Source organism: Salmo salar, chromosome 14, assembly GCF_965601325.2.
Source record: "Salmo salar chromosome 14, fSalSal1, whole genome shotgun sequence".
NCBI classification, from domain to species: domain Eukaryota; kingdom Metazoa; phylum Chordata; class Actinopteri; order Salmoniformes; family Salmonidae; genus Salmo; species Salmo salar.
This window is the reverse complement of record NC_138304.1, coordinates 48,304,547-48,323,833: the sequence shown is the minus strand read 5'-3', so window position 1 is coordinate 48,323,833 and position 19,287 is coordinate 48,304,547. Positions and strand designations below refer to the sequence as shown.

General features: G+C 47.1%; 1 protein-coding gene across 8 annotated transcripts in view; it reads right to left on the bottom strand.

Moving 5' to 3' along the window:
- LOC106569653 (receptor-type tyrosine-protein phosphatase F) overlaps positions 1-19,287 on the bottom strand; it is a 470,260-nt gene that overhangs the window by 40,755 nt on the left and 410,218 nt on the right. For all 8 annotated transcript variants that reach the window (XM_082961019.1, XM_082961018.1, XM_082961020.1 and 5 more), the window contains one exon: positions 10,041-10,138. In XM_082961019.1, coding sequence (XP_082817145.1) covers positions 10,041-10,138 — 98 coding nt within the window. The remainder of the gene's footprint in view (positions 1-10,040; positions 10,139-19,287) is intronic.

Below are 19,287 nucleotides of genomic sequence, written 5' to 3'. Positions count from 1 at the left end.
TACTGTCCGGAACCGAGTGAGACGGCCTACTGTCCGGAACCGAGTGAGACGGCCTACTGTCCGGAACCGAGTGAGACGGCCTACTGTCCGGCGCCGAGTGAGTCTGACTGCAGTCCGGAGCCGAGTGAGTCTGACTGCAGTCCGGAGCAGAGTGAGTCTGCCTGCAGTCCGGAGCCAAGTGAGTCTTCCTACAGTCTGGAGCTTCCAGAGTCGGCTTACAGTCCGGAGCTCCCAGAGACGCTCTACAGCCCTGAGCATTCAGCAGGGGTGGACAGGTTGGGTAGAGGAAGTAGACCTGAGCCTGATCCACCTCCAGTATAGGTGGGTTAGGGTGGGGGGGGGGGGTGTAGCACAGGAGCCGTCGTTGACGGCAGCCACCCTCCCTTCCCTCCCTTTAGTTAGGGGTTTATTTTTTGTATTTTTTTGTTGAGGTGCATACAGGGTCTGCACCTTTGGGGGGGTAATGTCACGTCCTGACCAGTACTATTTTTAGTGTAGGACTATACATCCTATACAATAACACAGGCCTAGGACTATACAACAACACAGGTCTAGGACTATACAACAACACAGGTCTAGGACTATACAACAACACAGGTCTAGGACTATACATCATATACAACAACACAGGTCCAGGACTATACATCCTATACAACAACACAGGCCTAGGACTATACAACAACACAGGCCTAGGACTATACAACAACACAGGTCTAGGACTATACAACAACACAGGTCTAGGACTAAACATCCTATACAACAACACAGGTCTAGGACTATACATCCTATACAACAACACAGGTCTAGGACTATACAACAACACAGGTCTAGGACTATACATCCTATAAAACAACACAGGCCTAGGACTATACAACAACACAGGCCTAGGACTATACAACAACACAGGTCTAGGACTATACATCCTATACAACAACACAGGTCCAGGACTATACATCCTATAAAACAACACAGGCCTAGGACTATACAACAACACAGGCCTAGGACTATACAACAACACAGGTCTAGGACTATACAACAACACAGGTCTAGGACTATACATCCTATACAACAACACAGGTCCAGGACTATACATCCTATACAACAACACAGGTCTAGGACTATACAACAACACAGGTCTAGGACTATACATCCTATACAACAACACAAAACATGTTGTTTTGTTCTGGGTCTCACAGGTCTCACTACACCAGTCTGAAAGTCCCCCAACACCAGTCGAAAAAAATGAAGTATATATGGAGACAGTTTAGTGCCAAATGCATTATTATTAAAAACCATATTGATGAAATTAGGTTTTAAGTGCACTATATGACCAAAAGTATGTGGACACCTGCTTGTCGAACATCTCATTCCAAAATCACTGTATTTCTGAGATCTCTAAAAACCATAGACTGTCCAACAGCTTGATCCAGGATTCTTACAGGGTTCAAAGTCAATTTAACTGATTAATGCTTCATATACTGTATGATATAACAATTTACACTGCCATAAATGCAAGGACAGAGAAGGAATGTTTAATGTCACACGATTTTGGACAAATCTGTCAAGACATCAACCATAACAAAGGCTAAAACATATGGTTCTGAATCAACTCGTGAATTTAATTGATTATAGGCTATGAATCCCCCTTATATCTTCATGTAATGACTTGACAAAAAACTGGCAGATAATTATAAATGACTGATCAACACCTGTAACAAGTTGTCCAGTGTAGGAAATCCTCAGCGGTACCCTAGTCAATAGAAAGACCCATATGTGTCTAATTCCCAGAAACCTTCAACTCAAGACCCACTTCAATTTGCATACCGCCTCAACAGAATCACAGATGACGCAATCTCTATTGCACTCCACACCGCCCTTTCCCACCTGGACAAAAGGAACACCTATGTGAGAATGCTGTTCATTGACTACAGCTCAAAGTTTAACACCATAGTGCCCTCAAAGCTCATCACTAAGCTAAGGACCCTGGGTCTAAACACCTCCCTCTGCAACTGGATCATGGACTTCCTGACGGGCCGCCCCCCAGGTGTTAAGGGTAGGTAACAACACATCCACCACGCTGATCCTTAACACTGGGGCCCCTCAGGGGTGTGTACTTAGTCCCCTCCTGTACTCACTGTTCACCCACGACTGCACGGCCAGGCACAACTCCAACACCATCATTAAGTTGCCGATGACAACAGTGGTAGACCTGACTACCAACAACGATGAGACAGCCTATAGGGAGGAGGTCAGAGACCTGGCCATGTGGTGCCAGGACAACAACCTCTCCCTCAACGTGATCAAGACAAAGGAGCTGATTGTGGACTACAGGAAAAGGAGGGCCGAGTACACCTACATTCACATCGACAGGGCTGTAGTGGAGCAGGTTGAGAGCTTCAAGTTCCTTGGTGTCCACATCACCAACAAACTATCATGGTCCAAACACACTAAGACAGTCTTGAAGAGGGCACGACATAGTCTATATTGACTAACCTGTACCCTCGCACATTGACTCTGTACCGTAACACCCTGTATATATCCTCCACACTGACTCTGTACTGGTACCCCCTGTATATAGTGTGTCTGTCTATCCCTGTTCTCTCCTCTCTGCACAGGCCATACAAACGCTTCACACCGCGTGGCCGCTGCCACTCTAACCTGGTGGTCCCAGCGCGCACGACCCACGTGGAGTTCCAGGTCTCCGGCAGCCTCTGGAACTGCCGGTCTGCAGCCAACAAGGCTGAGTTCATCTCAGCCTATGCTACCCTCCAGTCCCTAGACTTCCTGGCGCTGACGGAAACATGCATTACCACAGATAACACTGCTACTCCTACTGCTCTCTCTTCGTCTGCCCACGTGTTCTCGCATACCCCTAGAGCATCGAGCCAGCGGGGTGGTGGCACTGGAATCCTCATCTCTCCCAAGTGGACATTCTCTCTTTCTCCCCTGACCCATCTGTCTATCTCCTCATTTGAATTCCATGCTGTCACAGTTACCAGCCCTTTCAAGCTTAACATCCTTATCATTTATCGCCCTCCAGGTTCCCTTGGAGAGTTCATCAATGAGCTTGACGCCTTGATAAGTTCCTTTCCTGAGGATGGCTCACCTCTCACAGTTCTGGGTGACTTTAACCTCCCCACGTCTACCTTTGACTCATTCCTCTCTGCCTCCTTCTTTCCACTCCTCTCCTCTTTTGACCTCACCCTCTCACCTACTCACAAGGCAGGCAATACGCTTGACCTCATCTTTACTAGATGCTGTTCTTCCACTAATCTCATTGCAACTCCCCTCCAAATCTCCGACCACTACCTTGTATCCTTTTCCCTCTTGCTCTCATCCAACACTTCTCACTCTGCCCCTACTCGGATGGTATTGCGCCGTCCCAACCTTCGCTCTCTCTCTCCCGCTACTCTCTCCTCTTCCAGCCTATCATCTCTTCCCTCTGCTCAAACCTTCTCCAACCTATTTCCTGATTCTGCCTCCTCAACCCTCCTCTCCTCCCTTTCTGCATCCTTTGATTTTCTCTGTCCCCTATCCTCCAGGCCGGCTCGGTCCTCCCCTCCTGCTCCGTGGCTCGACGACTCACTACGAGCTCACAGAACAAGGCTCCGGGCAGCCGAGCGGAAATGGAGGAAAACTCGCCTCCCTGCGGACCTGGCATCCTTTCACTCACTCCTCTCTACATTCTCCTCTTCTGTCTCTGCTGCTAAAGCCACTTTCTACCACTCTAAATTCCAAGCATCTGCCTCTAACCCTAGGAAGCTCTTTGCTACCTTCTCCTCCCTCCTGAATCCTCCTCCCCCCCCCCCCCTCCTCCCTCTCTGCGGATGACTTCGTCAACCATTTTGAAAAGAAGGTTGACGATATCCGATCCTCGTTTGCTAAGTCAAACGACACCGCTGGTCCTGCTCACACTGCCCTACCCTGTGCTTTGACCTCTTTCTCCCCTCTCTCTCCAGATGAAATCTCGCGTCTTGTGACGGCCGGCCGCCCAACAACCTGCCCACTTGACCCTATCCCCTCCTCTCTTCTCCAGACCATTTCCGGAGACCTTCTCCCCTTCCTCACCTCGCTCATCAACTCATCCTTGACCGCTGGCTACGTCCCTTCCGTCTTCAAGAGAGCGAGAGTTGCACCCCTTCTGAAAAAACCTACACTCGATCCCTCCGATGTCAACAACTACAGACCAGTATCCCTTCTTTCTTTTCTCTCCAAAACTCTTGAACGTGCCGTCCTTGGCCAGCTCTCCTGCTATCTCTCTCAGAATGACCTTCTTGATCCTAATCAGTCAGGTTTCAAGACTGGGCATTCAACTGAGACTGCTCTTCTCTGTGTCACGGAGGCTCTCCGCACTGCTAAAGCTAACTCTCTCTCCTCTGCTCTCATCCTTCTAGACCTATCTGCTGCCTTTGATACTGTGAACCATCAGATCCTCCTCTCCACCCTCTCCGAGTTGGGCATCTCCGGCGCGGCCCACGCTTGGATTGTGTCCTACCTGACAGGTCGCTCCTACCAGGTGGCGTGGCGAGAATCTGTCTCCGCACCATGCGCTCTCACCACTGGTGTCCCCCAGGGCTCTGTTCTAGGCCCTCTCCTATTCTCGCTATACACCAAGTCACTTGGCTCTGTCATATCCTCACATGGTCTCTCCTATCATTGCTATGCAGACGACACACAATTAATCTTCTCCTTTCCCCCTTCTGATAACCAGGCGGCGAATCGCATCTCTGCATGTCTGTCAGACATATCAGTGTGGATGACGGATCACCAGCTCAAGCTGAACCTCGGCAAGACGGAGCTGCTCTTCCTCCCGGGGAAGGACTGCCCGTTCCATGATCTCGCCATCACGGTTGACAACTCCCTTGTGTCCTCCTCCCAGAGTGCTAAGAACCTTGGCGTGATCCTGGACAACACCCTGTCGTTCTCCACTAACATCAAGGCGGTGACCCGATCCTGTAGGTTCATGCTCTACAACATTCGCAGAGTACGACCCTGCCTCACACAGGAAGCGGCGCAGGTCCTAATCCAGGCACTTGTCATCTCCCGTCTGGATTACTGCAACTCGCTGTTGGCTGGGCTCCCTGCCTGTGCCATTAAACCCCTACAACTCATCCAGAACGCCGCAGCCCGTCTGGTGTTCAACCTTCCCAAGTTCTCTCACGTCACCCCGCTCCTCCGCTCTCTCCACTGGCTTCCAGTTGAAGCTCGCATCCGCTACAAGACCATGGTGATTGCCTACGGAGCTGTGAAGGGAACGGCACCTCCATACCTTCAGGCTCTGATCAGGCCCTACACCCAAACAAGGGCACTGCGTTCATCCACCACTGGCCTGCTGGCCCCCCTACCTCTGAGGAAGCACAGTTCCCGCTCAGCCCAGTCAAAACTGTTCGCTGCTCTGGCACCCCAATGGTGGAACAAGCTCCCTCACGACGCCAGGACAGCGGAGTCAATCACCACCTTCCGGAGACACCTGAAACCCCACCTCTTTAAGGAATACCTAGGATAGGATAAAGTAATCCTTCTAACCCCCCCCCCCCCCCCCCCCCCCCCCCCCTTAAAAGATTTAGATGCACTATTGTAAAGTGGTTGTTCCACTGGATATCATAAGGTGAATGCACCATTTTGTAAGTCGCTCTGGATAAGAGCGTCTGCTAAATGACTTAAATGTAATGTAAATGTAAATATAGCCTCCACATTGACTCTGTACCATAACACCCTGTATATAGCCTCCACATTGACGCTGTACCGGTACCCCCTGTATATAGCCTCCACATTGACTCTGTACCGGTACCCCCTGTATATAGTCTCCACATTGACTCTGTACCAGTACACCCTGTATATAGTCTCCACATTAGCTCTGTACCGGTACCCCCTGTATATAGTCTCCACATTGACTCTGTACCAGTACCCCCTGTATATAGTCTCCACATTGACTCTGTAACAGTACCCCCTGTATTTAGCCTCCACATTGACTCTGTACCAGTACCCCCTGTATATAGCCTCCACGTTGACTCTGTACCGGTACCCCCTGTATATAGCCTCCACATTGACTCTGTACCAGTACCCCCTGTATATAGCCTCCACATTGACTCTGTACCGGTACCCCCTGTATATAGCCTCCACATTGACTCTGTACCGTAACACCCTGTATATAGCCTCCACATTGACTCTGTACCGTAACACCCTGTATATAACCTCCACATTGTTATTTTATTGTTGCTCTCTTTTGTTATTTTTATTTTTTACTTTAGTTTATTTAGTAAAAAAATTCTTAACTCAAGATTTTTCTTAAAACTGTATTGTTGGTTAAGGGCTTGTAAGTAAGCGTTTCCCGGTAATGTCTACACCTGTTCTATTTGGCGCATATGACAAATCAAAGTCTTTGAGGATACCAGGTGAGAGACTCAGAAAATAACTGTCTTCTCCCATTCTGATGTGTATACTGTAATACTCTGTCTCCTCCCATTCTGATGTGTATACTGTAATACTGGGTATGGTCCATTCTGATGTGTATACTGTAATACTGGGTATGGTCCATTCTGATGTGTATACTGTAATACTGGGTATGGTCCATTCTGATGTGTATACTGTAATACTGGGTATTGTGTATACTGTAATACCGGGTATGGTCTATTCTGATGAAGGCCATTTAAACCTTTTCCTCAGAGGACGATATGAAGAAACAACTTTCTCCTTCACAGTAAACAAAGCGAGTCTGTTACGGAGCTGAGGCATAAACAGCCAGGTAGTGAGAGATGATTTACATGGAATCACTGACGAGCAGCACCACACAGCCAGCTTGTCTGTCAGCCGCCTACCTGCCTGTTCGTTAAGGAACATTTTCATTTTGCAGTCAAAACATGTCGCGGGCGTTCAACACGTTTTGAGAAAACAGCGAAGAGCGGGCATGCTAGACGGACAACTTCTGGTAAACAAAAGAGACAGCGCCAAGCCAGTACAACTCTCTCTGACAGGCTGGAGAGGAGAGGAGGGAGGAGGGGAGGAGAGGAGGAGAGGGGAGGAGAGGAGAGGAGGAGAGGGGAGGAGAGGAGAGAAGAGAGGAGGAGAGGAGAGAGGAGGAGAGGAGAGAGGAGGAGAGGAGAGAGGAGGAGAGGAGAGAGGAGGAGAGGGGAGGGGAGGAGGAGGGGAGGAGAGAGAAGGAGAGGAGAGGAGGAGAGGTGAGGAGGCGAGGGGAGAAGACAGGAGGAGAGGAGAGAAGAGAGGAGGAGAGGAGGAGAGGAGAGAAGAGAGGAGGAGAGGATTGGAGAAGGGAGGAGAGAAGAGAGGAGAAGAGGAGGAGAGGAGAGAAGAGAGGGGAGGAGGGGTGAGAAGAGAGGAGGAGAGGGGAGGAGAAGAGGAGAGGGGAGGAGAGGGGAGGAGGGGAGAGAAGGAGAGGAGAGGTGAGGAGGAGAGGAGAGGAGAAGAGAGGGGTGAGAAGAGAGGAAGAGAGCGTTGGATGTAGATAATGATAGAACTATAAGTGCAGGCTAGACGGCAGGAGATCTCTTCCACAGGGAGAAAACAGCCTGTCTGGGTGAGATGGAGCCTGTGTAGCTACACGTTATGATTGACACACTATGCTCATTATAGCAAGAGTACTGTACCCTGGATGAAGCAAGCATCAGCCTGCCAATCATCCCTACAGTCCTATACTACTATACCTGGGAATCAGCCAGCTACAACTATAGATAGACAGACATTCTCTCTATGGGGCTCCCGAGTGGCACAGCGGTCTAAGGCACTACATCTCAGTGCTAGAGGTGTCACTACAGACACCCTGGTTCGATTCCAGGCTGTATCACATCCGGCCGTGATTGGGCGGCGCACAATTGGCCCCAGCGTTGTCCGGGTTTGGCCGACGTATGGCCGTCGTTGTAAATAAGACTGACTTGTCTAATTAAATAAAGGTTAAATAAAAAATCCTGGCATCAAGAGATATCCATTCCACTTAGAATACAAAACTAGAATTGTATTGTTAATGAATGTTAGGAGGATAGTTAGCCTAACTCTGTCCATGTAGGATTCTGATCCAACACAACCTATATTACCCTGGATCAGCCAGTCCAAACCATCTAGACTGACCCTGGATCAGCCAGTCCAAACCATCTAGACTGACCCTGGATCAGCCAGTCCAAACCATCTAGACTGACCCTGGATCAGCCAGTCCAAACCATCTAGACTGACCCTGGATCAGCCAGTCCAAACCATCTAGACTGACCCTGGATCAGCCAGTCCAAACCATCTAGACTGCATTCAAAACCTGTCTAGGTAAAAGTAGTGCACGAATGATGTAGTGTCTGTTTGTCTCTAGAAGACCCTCCCATGCATGATGAGAGACCCGGGCCGGCATACAGCACCAGGACAGGAACAGCCAGGGCCTATCCAGACTGTGTACCCAGGGGGAGGGACGTGCACAGCGGGAACAGCCAGGACTTATCCAGACTATGTATCCAGGGGGAGGGAAGTGCACAGCGGGAACAGCCAGGGCCTATCCAGACTATGTACCCAGGGGGAGGGTAGTACACAGCGGGAACAGCCGGCGAACGTGACAAACCGGCCGAGTGGCGCCACGCTGCCTCCCCTGGCACCGCCGTGGACGCTCACACACACACACACACACACACACACACACACACACACCATCTGTGCCACAAGGGAGGGGGTCTTCCTTGACTAGAGGAACTGAGGGAACAGACATGACTGACTTGAGGATGCCTCCCAAAATGGCACCCTATTCCCTATGTAGTGCACTACTTGGGGAATAGGGTGCCATTTGTGACTGAATATCTTCCCTTCTTTCCCTCTCTATTCCCCTGTCTCTATCCCAGTCCCTCTCTATTCCCCTGTCTCTATTCCAGTCCCTCTCTATTCCCCTGTCTCTATCCCAGTCCCTCTCTATTCCCCTGTCTCTATCCCAGTCCCTCTCTATTCCCCTGTCTCTATTCCAGTCACTCTCTATTCCCCTGTCTCTATCCCAGTCCCTCTCTATTCCCCTGTCTCTATTCCAGTCCCTCTCGATTCCCCTGTCTCTATCCCAGTCCCTCTCTATTCCCCTGTCTCTATTCCAGTCCCTCTCGATTCCCCTGTCTCTATCCCAGTCCCTCTCTATTCCCCTGTCTCTATTCCCCTGTCTCTATCCCAGTCCCTCTCTATTCCCCTGTCTCTATTCCAGTCCCTCTCTATTCCCCTGTCTCTATCCCAGTCTCTCTCTATTCCCCTGTCTCTATTGCAGTCCCTCTCTATTCCCCTGTCTCTATCCCAGTCCCTCTCTATTCCCCTGTCTCTATTCCAGTCCCTCTCTATTCCCCTGTCTCTATTCCAGTCCCACTCTATTCCCCTGTCTCTATTCCAGTCCCTCTCTATTCCCCTGTCTCTATCCCAGTCCCTCTCTATTCCCCTGTCTCTATCCCAGTCCCTCTCTATTCCCCTGTCTCTATCCCAGTCCCTCTCTATTCCCCTGTCTCTATCCCAGTCCCTCTCTATTCCCCTGTCTCTATTCCAGTCCCTCTCTATTCCCCTGTCTCTATCCCAGTCCCTCTCTATTCCCGTCTCTATTCCAGTCCCTCTCGATTCCCCTGTCTCTATCCCAGTCCCTCTCTATTCCCCTGTCTCTATTCCAGTCCCTCTCGATTCCCCTGTCTCTATCCCAGTCCCTCTCTATTCCCCTGTCTCTATTCCAGTCCCTCTCTATTCCCCTGTCTCTATCCCAGTCCCTCTCTATTCCCCTGTCTCTATTCCAGTCCCTCTCTATTCCCCTGTCTCTATTCCAGTCCCACATGAACCTTACCTCCTGCTCTCCATATAGGCTTTCCTTTCTGAAAAATAGGCCACTTTAAATGCAAATGTCTAAATCTTCTCTTTTTATTTGGAAGCGAGAGAGTCACTGACGACTGATAATCCCTGAGTGTCACAGGAGAGACTGACATCCTTCTGAGAGAAGACACATTCTAGCGTTGAGGTGAACGGGTAGCTCACAGCCTGTTACGAGAAACCGTTACAGGCAGCTGAACCGGTGTCCATCGCTGAGGCGGCAATCTTACCTCGTACTCCTGCGAGAAGCGCAGGCCATCGTTGGCCTTTAGCCTCTCTATATGGTCCGCCAGATCACACACAGTGATGGGAGGGTGCTCTCTCATTCCTGATGAGAGAGGAGAGGACGAGGGGGAGGAAAAAGAGACAGAGAGAGAGAAGAGTTAGACACTGCTGTGAGCAAACGTTACCATACAAACACATACTGGTTCAACCACAGGGATAGATGACACTGCCAATGGGACCATGGGAGTGCATCGTGTTCGACAATGCATGAAGATAGACAGAGAGAGAGAGACAGAGAGAGGGCTGGATAGAGAGAGAGAGAGAGGGCTGGATAGAGAGAGCGAGAGAGAGATAGCTGGATAGAGAGAGAGAGAGAGAGGGCTGGATAGAAAGAGAGAGGGCTGGATAGAGAGAGAGAGAGAGAGAGAGAGAGAGAGAGAGAGCTGGATAGAGAGAGAAGGCTGGATAGAGAGAGAGAGAGAGAGAGAGAGAGAGAGAGAGAGAGAGAGAGAACTGGATAGAGAGAGAGAGAGAGAGAGCTGGATAGAGAGAGAAGGCTGGATAGAGAGAGAGAGAGAGAGAGAGAGAGAGAGAGAGAAGGCTGGATAGAGAGAGAGTAATGGCTGGATAGAGAGAGAGAGAGAGAGAGAGAGAGAAGGCTAGATAGAAAGAGCTGGAAGCTGACACAGGTCTGTGACATCGTCATGCTGGGTGGGGCAGAGAGAGGCGTGGCCGTGAGGCAGTGATAACATCACATCATGAGTGACTGGACTGAGCATGCTCCATGTGGAAGCAGGAAGCAGACATGTCCCTGACCTCTCAAAATTACTGTAAGTTGGTGACAGCAGACATGTCCTTGTTCTTTCAAAACTACTGTAAATCGGTGACTGCAGCCATGTCCCTGACTTCACAAAACTACTGTAAGTTGGTGACAGCAGGCATGTCCCTGACCTCACAAAACAACTGTAAGTTGGTGACAGCAGGCATGTCCCTGACCTCACAAAACTACTGTAAGTTGGTGACAGCAGGCATGTCCCTGACCTCACAAAACTACTGTAAGTTGGTGACAGCAGACACGTCCCTGACTTCACAAAATTACTGTAAATCGGTGACAGCAGACATGTCCCTGACCTCACAAAACTACTGTAAGTTGGTGACAGCAGACACGTCCCTGACCTCACAAAACTACTGTAAGTTGGTGACAGCAGACACGTACCTGACCTCACAAAGCTACTGTAAGTTGGTGACAGCAGGCATGTCCCTGACCTCACAAAACTACTGTAAGTTGGTGACAGCAGACACGTCCCTGAACTCACAAAACTACTGTAAATCGGTGACAGCAGACACGTCCCTGACCTAACAAAACTACTGTAAGTTGGTGACAGCAGACACATCCCTGACGTCACAAAACTACTGTAAATCGGTGACAGCAGACATGTCCCTGACCTCACAAAACTACTGTAAGTTGGTGACAGCAGACATGTCCCTGACCTCCCAAAACTACTGTAAATCGGTGACTTCAGACATGTCCCTGACCTCACAAAACTACTGTAAGTTGGTGACAGCAGGCATGTCCCTGACTTCACAAAACTACTGTAAGTTGGTGACAGCAGACACGTCCCTGACCTCACAAAATTACTGTAAATCGGTGACTTCAGACATGTCCCTGACCTCCCAAAACTAATGTAAATCGGTGACTTCAGACATGTCCCTGACCTCACAAAACTACTGTAAGTTGGTGACAGCAGGCATGTCCCTGACCTCACAAAACTACTGTAAATCGGTGACAGCAGACACGTCCCTGACCTCACAAAACTACTGTACGTTGGTGACAGCAGGCATGTCCCTGACCTCACAAAACAACTGTAAGTTGGTGACAGCAGGCATGTCCCTGACCTCACAAAACTACTGTAAGTTGGTGACAGCAGGCATGTCCCTGACCTCACAAAACTACTGTAAGTTGGTGACAGCAGACACGTCCCTGACCTCACAAAATTACTGTAAATCGGTGACAGCAGACATGTCCCTGACCTCACAAAACTACTGTAAGTTGGTGACAGCAGACACGTCCCTGACCTCACAAAACTACTGTAAGTTGGTGACAGCAGACACGTACCTGACCTCACAAAGCTACTGTAAGTTGGTGACAGCAGGCATGTCCCTGACCTCACAAAACTACTGTAAGTTGGTGACAGCAGGCATGTCCCTGACCTCACAAAAATACTGTAAGTTGGTGACAGCAGGCACGTCCCTGACCTCACAAAACTACTGTAAGTTGGTGACAGCAGACACGTCCCTGTCCACTACTTCTGGCCAAAGCACAGCTATTCCCTGTTTTGGTCAAAAGTTGTTGAATATATAAAAATCCGTAGACCGGTGGGATCCAGACAGAAAACAGCCAGAAGTCTCAACACATCAGTCACACTGTCACTTCACTACAGCTCTAAACTCCCCGTCAGTCACCAGCAAACTTATTTCCACTTCCCACAATAGATGTCCTTACAGTGGTGGCAGGGTATAATCCTAGTAAGGGAGGGGGGTGAAAAAACACACCCTGAAAACACCCCCATGGGCCTCTAGGGATTCGTCCCAAATGGCACCCTATTCCCTTTCTAGTGCACTACTTTTGACCAGAGCCCTATGGGGGAACATAGGGAATAGGGTGCCACTGGTGACGCAGACCCTTAGATTCCTCATTCTGGGCTATTGGATGATTTATGGCTAATCTACCGACACAAATTCCCCGCGCCTCTGAACTTGGCAAGGCTCCCTCTGCACTTAAATGGATTTCTGGATTTCTGCAAACTTGCCTGATGCGTCACACATTCCAACTGTAAAGGACACACGTAGTCGTCTCTCCGAAGCGCAGAGACACGCAAAACATCAGAATGTGCCCTAAATCACACTGCAGTGAGGAGACTACCTATACACACTGTATCAATTAAATCAGGTGTTAACATGCCCTAACTGTCCAAATTCACATGCTATCTTAAATACACATGCTCTCTTAAATGCACATGCTATATTAAATACACATGCTATCTTAAACACATGCTATCTTAAATTCACATGCTATCTTAAATACACATGCTATCTTAAATTCACATGCTATATTAAATACACATGCTATATTAAATGCACATGCTATATTAAATAAACATGCTATCTTAAATACACATGCTATCTTAAATACACATGCTATATTAAATTCACATGCTATATTAAATTCACATGCTATCTTAAATACACATTCTATCTTAAATACACATGCTATATTAAATAGACATGCTATATTAAATACACATGCTATATTAAATACACATGTTTTCTTAAAGACTGTATATACCGGTTCATAGAAGATGACTTTATTGTCAATTGTCACAGAGACACTGAAATGAGTAACACTTACTCTGTTCAAGATAAATAGTACAGTACCGTAATACCATACGTCAATTATACACTGTTAAAAGGTATGCCTACCAGTATGTTACATTATAACTCTTACATTACCATGAGTGTCATTAAGGCTAAGCTAAGTTAAAGCTGGTTGAAAATGCCTTGGAGTGAAATGGGTCTTGGATGGTTTCTTATAGCCACAACACTGAGCCCTAACGTGCACTAACAGACGTAACACTGAGCCCTAATGGGTGCTAACATAGACGTAACACTGAGCCCTAATGGGCGCTAACATAGACGTAACACTGAGCCCTAATGGACACTAACATAGACGTAACACTGAGCCCTAATGGGCGCTAACATAGACGTAACACTGAGCCCTAATGGACACTAACATAGACGTAACACTGAGCCCTAATGGGCACTAACATAGACGTAACACTGAGCCCTAATGGGCACTAACAGACGTAACACTGAACCCTAATGGGCGCTAACATAGACGTAACACTGAGTCTTAATGGGCGCTAACATAGACGTAACACTAAACCCTCATGGGTGCTACCATAGCTGCAACACGGAACCCTCATGGGTGCTACCATAGCTGCAACACTGAACCCTCATGGGTGCTACCATAGCTGCAACACTGAACCCTCATGGGTGCTACCATAGCTGCAACACGGAACCCTCATGGGTGCTACCATAGCTGCAACACTGAACCCTCATGGGTGCTACCATAGCTGCAACACTAAACCCTCATGGGTGCTACCATAGCTGCAACACTGAACCCTCATGGGTGCTACCATAGCTGCAACACTGAACCCTCATGGGTGCTACCATAGCTGCAACACTGAACCCTCATGGGTGCTACCATAGCTGCAACACTGAACCCTAATGGGCAGCTAACTGCTACCACTGGCCTTCCATACCCCAGAAGAACATGGCACCATTTAGACTCATGTAACACTAGGGAGCTCTGAGACGGGGCTCCACAGCACCTTAGCATGAGGGGTTGTGTGTTTGTACGATGGAGTGTGTTTTGTGTAAGTCAGTTATTTTATGGCCATGTTATCACTTAAGCGGAGAGCACGTTAACAACTATGTACCTTAACATCTATGTACGTTAACATCTATGTACGTTAACATCTATGTACGTTAACATCTATGCTAGTTAACGTCTACGCTAGTTAACGTCTATGCTAGTTAACGTCTATGCTAGTTAATATCTATGCTAGTTAACATCTATGGAAGTTAACATCTATGCTAGTTAAGATATATACTAGTTAACAACTTTACAAGTTAACATCTATGCCAGTTAACATCTATGCCAGTTAAGATACATGCTAGTTAACGTCTATGCTAGTTAACATCTATGCTAGTTAAGATACATGCTAGTTAACGTCTATGCTAGTTAACATCTATGCTAGTTAAGATATATGCAAGTTAACATCTATGCAAGTTAAGATACATGCTAGTTAACGTCTATGCAGGTTAAGACCTTTGCTAGTTAACATCTATGCTTGTTAACATATATGCTAGTTAACATCTATTCAAGTTAACATCTATGCTAGTTAACATCTATACAAGTTAGGATCTATGCTAGTTAACATCTATGCTAGTTAACATATATGCTAGTTAACATCTATGCAAGTTAAGATATATGCAAGTTAACATCTATGCAAGTTAAGATATATGCTAGTTAACATCTATGCTAGTTAAGAGCTATGCACGTTAAGAGCTATGGTAGTTATGGTAGTTAACATCTATGCTAGTTAAGATCTATGCACGTTAAGAGCTATGCTAGTTAAGAGCTATGCAAGTTAAGAGCTATGCTAGTTAACATCTATGCTAATTAACATCTATGCTAGTTAACATATATGCTAGTTAACATCTATGCTAGTTAAGAGCTATGCTAGTTAAGAGCTATGCAAGTTAAGAGCTATGCTAGTTAACATCTATGCTAATTAACATCTATGCTAGTTAACATATATGCTAGTTAACATCTATGCTAGTTAAGAGCTATGCTAGTTAAGAGCTATGCAAGTTAAGAGCTATGCTAGTTAACATCTATGCTAGTTAACATCTATGCTAGTTAACATCTATGCTAGTTATATTATATTTCTATTCAACATAGTGGCTCAAAAAGCCTCTCACAGATGTTACTCCAGTTGCTTTGAGACCAACTTGGGATGGATACAGAGAGCCAGAGAAGAAGTCCCAAAATGGCATCCTATTCCCCCATAGTGCTTTAGAGTAAAGTAGTGGACTATATAGAGAATAGGGTGCCTCTCGGGACACAGAAACATTACATATTTCCCCCCTCTACCATCTTAGACACTGAGCCTACAAGCTTGCGGGCAGGGATGTCTGTCCATCGTGAAAGCAGTGGGAAGATGGGAGAGGGGGAGAGCGGAAGAGAGTGACTGCATATGACAGTAGGAGAGAGAACAGACTAACTTGGAGTGTTGGGACAGCGCTGAGTACTGGGACCTGTAGAGAGAAGATGAAGGAGTAATACATAAAGGAAGGAAGAAAGGAATATGAGAGGGTGAGAGAGAGAGAAACAGAGAGAGAGAGAGAAAGAGCGAGAAAGTGGGAGAGAGAGAGAAAGAGCGAGAGAGAGAGAAAGAGAGAGAGGCAGCCCTAGGGAACCCCAATACCCTGCTAGAGCCAGGACAGGACAGGAGACGTCAGCAAAGTGGTTTTTCTGTGTGTGTGTGTGTGTGTGTGTGTGTGTGTGTGTGTGTGTGTGTGTGTGTATGATCCATCTCAGGAACACTAGTTTTCTTCTGAGGAACGAGCATGCCTCACTGTCTAAAACCAAGAGTTTGAGCTTTTTCTCACATTTGTCTCTTTTTGTCTTAAACTCCACATTAGGACAGTGGGGGGTGTCCATAGGGAACGGACCTACACTACAGGCCAGCCCAGTACTGTACTACTGTACTTATCTTCCTCATTGGTTCTGAATGGAGCTGCCCTTGGTCTTAACAGCTGGTGGCTTGGCACAGAGGTACTAGGGATATCGACGGGATCAGAGAGGACAGGAGGGAGGACGAGAGACCTCTTCTGTACTAAGCCTTGTTTAATTCCTGAGCAGGGTCCAAAGGGGGTTAGTGTGTGTGTGTGTGTGTGTGTGTGTGTGTAATAACCTCAGAGAGCGAGGGAGTGACAGAGGGATGACATTTTCTCTCAGCTTCATTGTTCACTCTACCTCTCACCTTGGCATCAGACAACAACAGTCATTACCAGTGACGGAATGAAAGAGCTCAAGCGGAAAGAGGGGGAGGGAGAGGAGGAGAGGGAAGATGAGAAGAAGGAGAGGGGGTGAGAGCGGGTTAAGAAGAGATTGAAGGAGAGAAAAATTGTAGGGGAGGAGAGAGGAAAAGGAGAGGAAGGAAAATTTTGAGGAAGGGAGGGGATGAGAGAACAGGAGGATGAGGAGAGAAGTAGAGAAAAAGAAAGGCTGATGTGAGCCCTGTGACAACACCCTCGCTCCACTGGAGAATCCCACAATGCATTGGGAATCTGTATTCAGCACACAGCTCTCAGCAGCCCCACCATTATCAAATTGCATGAGAGAGCTAAGCTGTGTCCCGAATGGCTTCCTGTTACCTATGTAGTTCACTCGGTTTGACCAGGGCCCATAGGGCTTTATGGGTAATAGGGTGCCTTTTGGGCCACCCCTAGTCAGGGTTTTGTTTGCCTCCAAACTATTTCTATTGAACAGTGGTCAGAGTCTTAGCAAAGCGTATAATAGTGTGTGGGTTTGAAGATGATCTGTATTCTAGTCAGAAGGAGAAAGTACAGGGTAGCCTGATGACTTCCGCTGCTCTGTCGTTCGTTACATACTTCAGTCTGAGACAGTCATCGTTGAAGTTGTTTTGTGGTGACTAGGGGTGTTGTACAAAACAAAGTTAACTAACGTCTGTGGGCGTGACGTAGCGTTTGGCCCGGAGCAAGGAGTCTGGGTAGTCAGGTAAGCTGTGCTGCAGGCTGAAATCTCCTTCTGTACAGATCTCAGAATAAAAGCTTGTTCCTACACTCTCTGAATAAAAGCTTGTTCCTACACTCTCAGAATAAAAGCTTGTTCCTACACTCTCTGAATAAAAGCTTGTTCCTACACTCTCTGAATAAATGCTTGTTCCTACACTCTCAGAATAAAAGCTTGTTCCTACACTCTCTGAATAAAAGCTTGTTCCTACACTCTCAGAATAAAAGCTTGTTCCTACACTCTCAGAATAAAAGCTTGTTCCTACACTCTCAGAATAAAAGCTTGTTCCTACACTCTCATAATAAAAGCTTGTTCCTACACTCTCAGAATAAAAGCTTGTTCCTACACTCTCAGAATAAAAGCTTGTTCCTACACTCTCAGAATAAAAGCTTGTTCCTACACTCTCAGAATAAAAGCTTGTTCCTACACTCTCAGAATAAAAGCTTGTTCCTACACTCTCTGAATAAAAGCTTGTTCCTACACTCTCAGAATAAAAGCTTGTTCCTACACTCTCAGAATAAAAGCTTGTTCCTACACTCTCTGAATAAAAGCTTGTTCCTACACTCTCTGAATAAAAGCTTGTTCCTACACTCTCAGAATAAAAACTTGTTCCTACACTCTCAGAATAAAAGCTTGTTCCTACACTCTCAGAATAAAAGCTTGTTCCTACACTCTCAGAATAAAAGCTTGTTCCTACACTCTCTGAATAAAAGCTTGTTCCTACACTCTCAGAATAAAAGCTTGTTCCTACACTCTCAGAATAAAAGCTTGTTCCTACACTCTCAGAATAAAAGCTTGTTCCTACACTCTCTGAATAAAAGCTTGTTCCTACACTCTCAGAATAAAAGCTTGTTCCTACACTCTCAGAATAAAAGCTTGTTCCTACACTCTCAGAATAAAAGCTTGTTCCTACACTCTCTGAATAAAAGCTTGTTCCTACACTCTCTGAATAAAAGCTTGTTCCTACACTCTCTGAATAAAAGCTTGTTCCTACACTCTCTGAATAAAAGGTGTTATGTAGAATCTAAAAGGGTTCTTCTGCTGTCCCCAATGACTGTATGTATATATGAATGGACAAGGCCATTGATCACGTGACACCACTCATTCCTATGTGAAGACTCAATAGCTCATTGAAGCCAAATGAAGTGGGTTAAGATGGCGTCTCATGGAGACATATAACATGCGCAGTTTGAGCTAATCCAGGAAGTGATGTTGCAGGCTAGCTCAGTGCTGCCCCCTCTCATTGACTATTTCAAGTTGAAGGCCGATGAGGGGCAGTGCAGGCTGCCATTATCATCTAAATTACCCTTATTACTTAGTCTGTGTGTGATTTTAAAATAAATCGCTTCCAGGACATACATCTGGTGTAGCAGAAGCAATTATGAGGCTGGACATTTTTTCCCCATTCACTATAATGGGGGATCCTGTTTTCTGCCAACAATGCCTGCAGTACCGCTGTCGGCCATAAACTTCCAAGGTTTCAAGGAGAGGGGGCAGTTGGTTCTCCCCTAGGGTGTCCCCATAGGAGAACCCTTTGACGAAACCCTTTTGGTTCCAGGTTATAGAACCCTTTTTGGGGTCCATGTAAGACCTTTTCCACAGAGGGTCCTACATGGAACCCTGAAAGAACGTGAGGACAGCCGAAGACACCTTTTATATGAGACAGCAGCGTAGTAGAGTGGTCCTCACACTGAGCTGCGTTACTGTGGACAAACTACTGTACCTCATTGGGTGGGTTGGTGGGGGGGTGCTTTGTGTATGTGTGTGTCTGTGAGTGTGTGTGCGCACGTGTTGGTGTGTATGTTTGTTTGTTTAGTAGTGTCTACGTGCACATCTGTGTGTGTGTGTGTGTGTGTATGTGTGTGTGT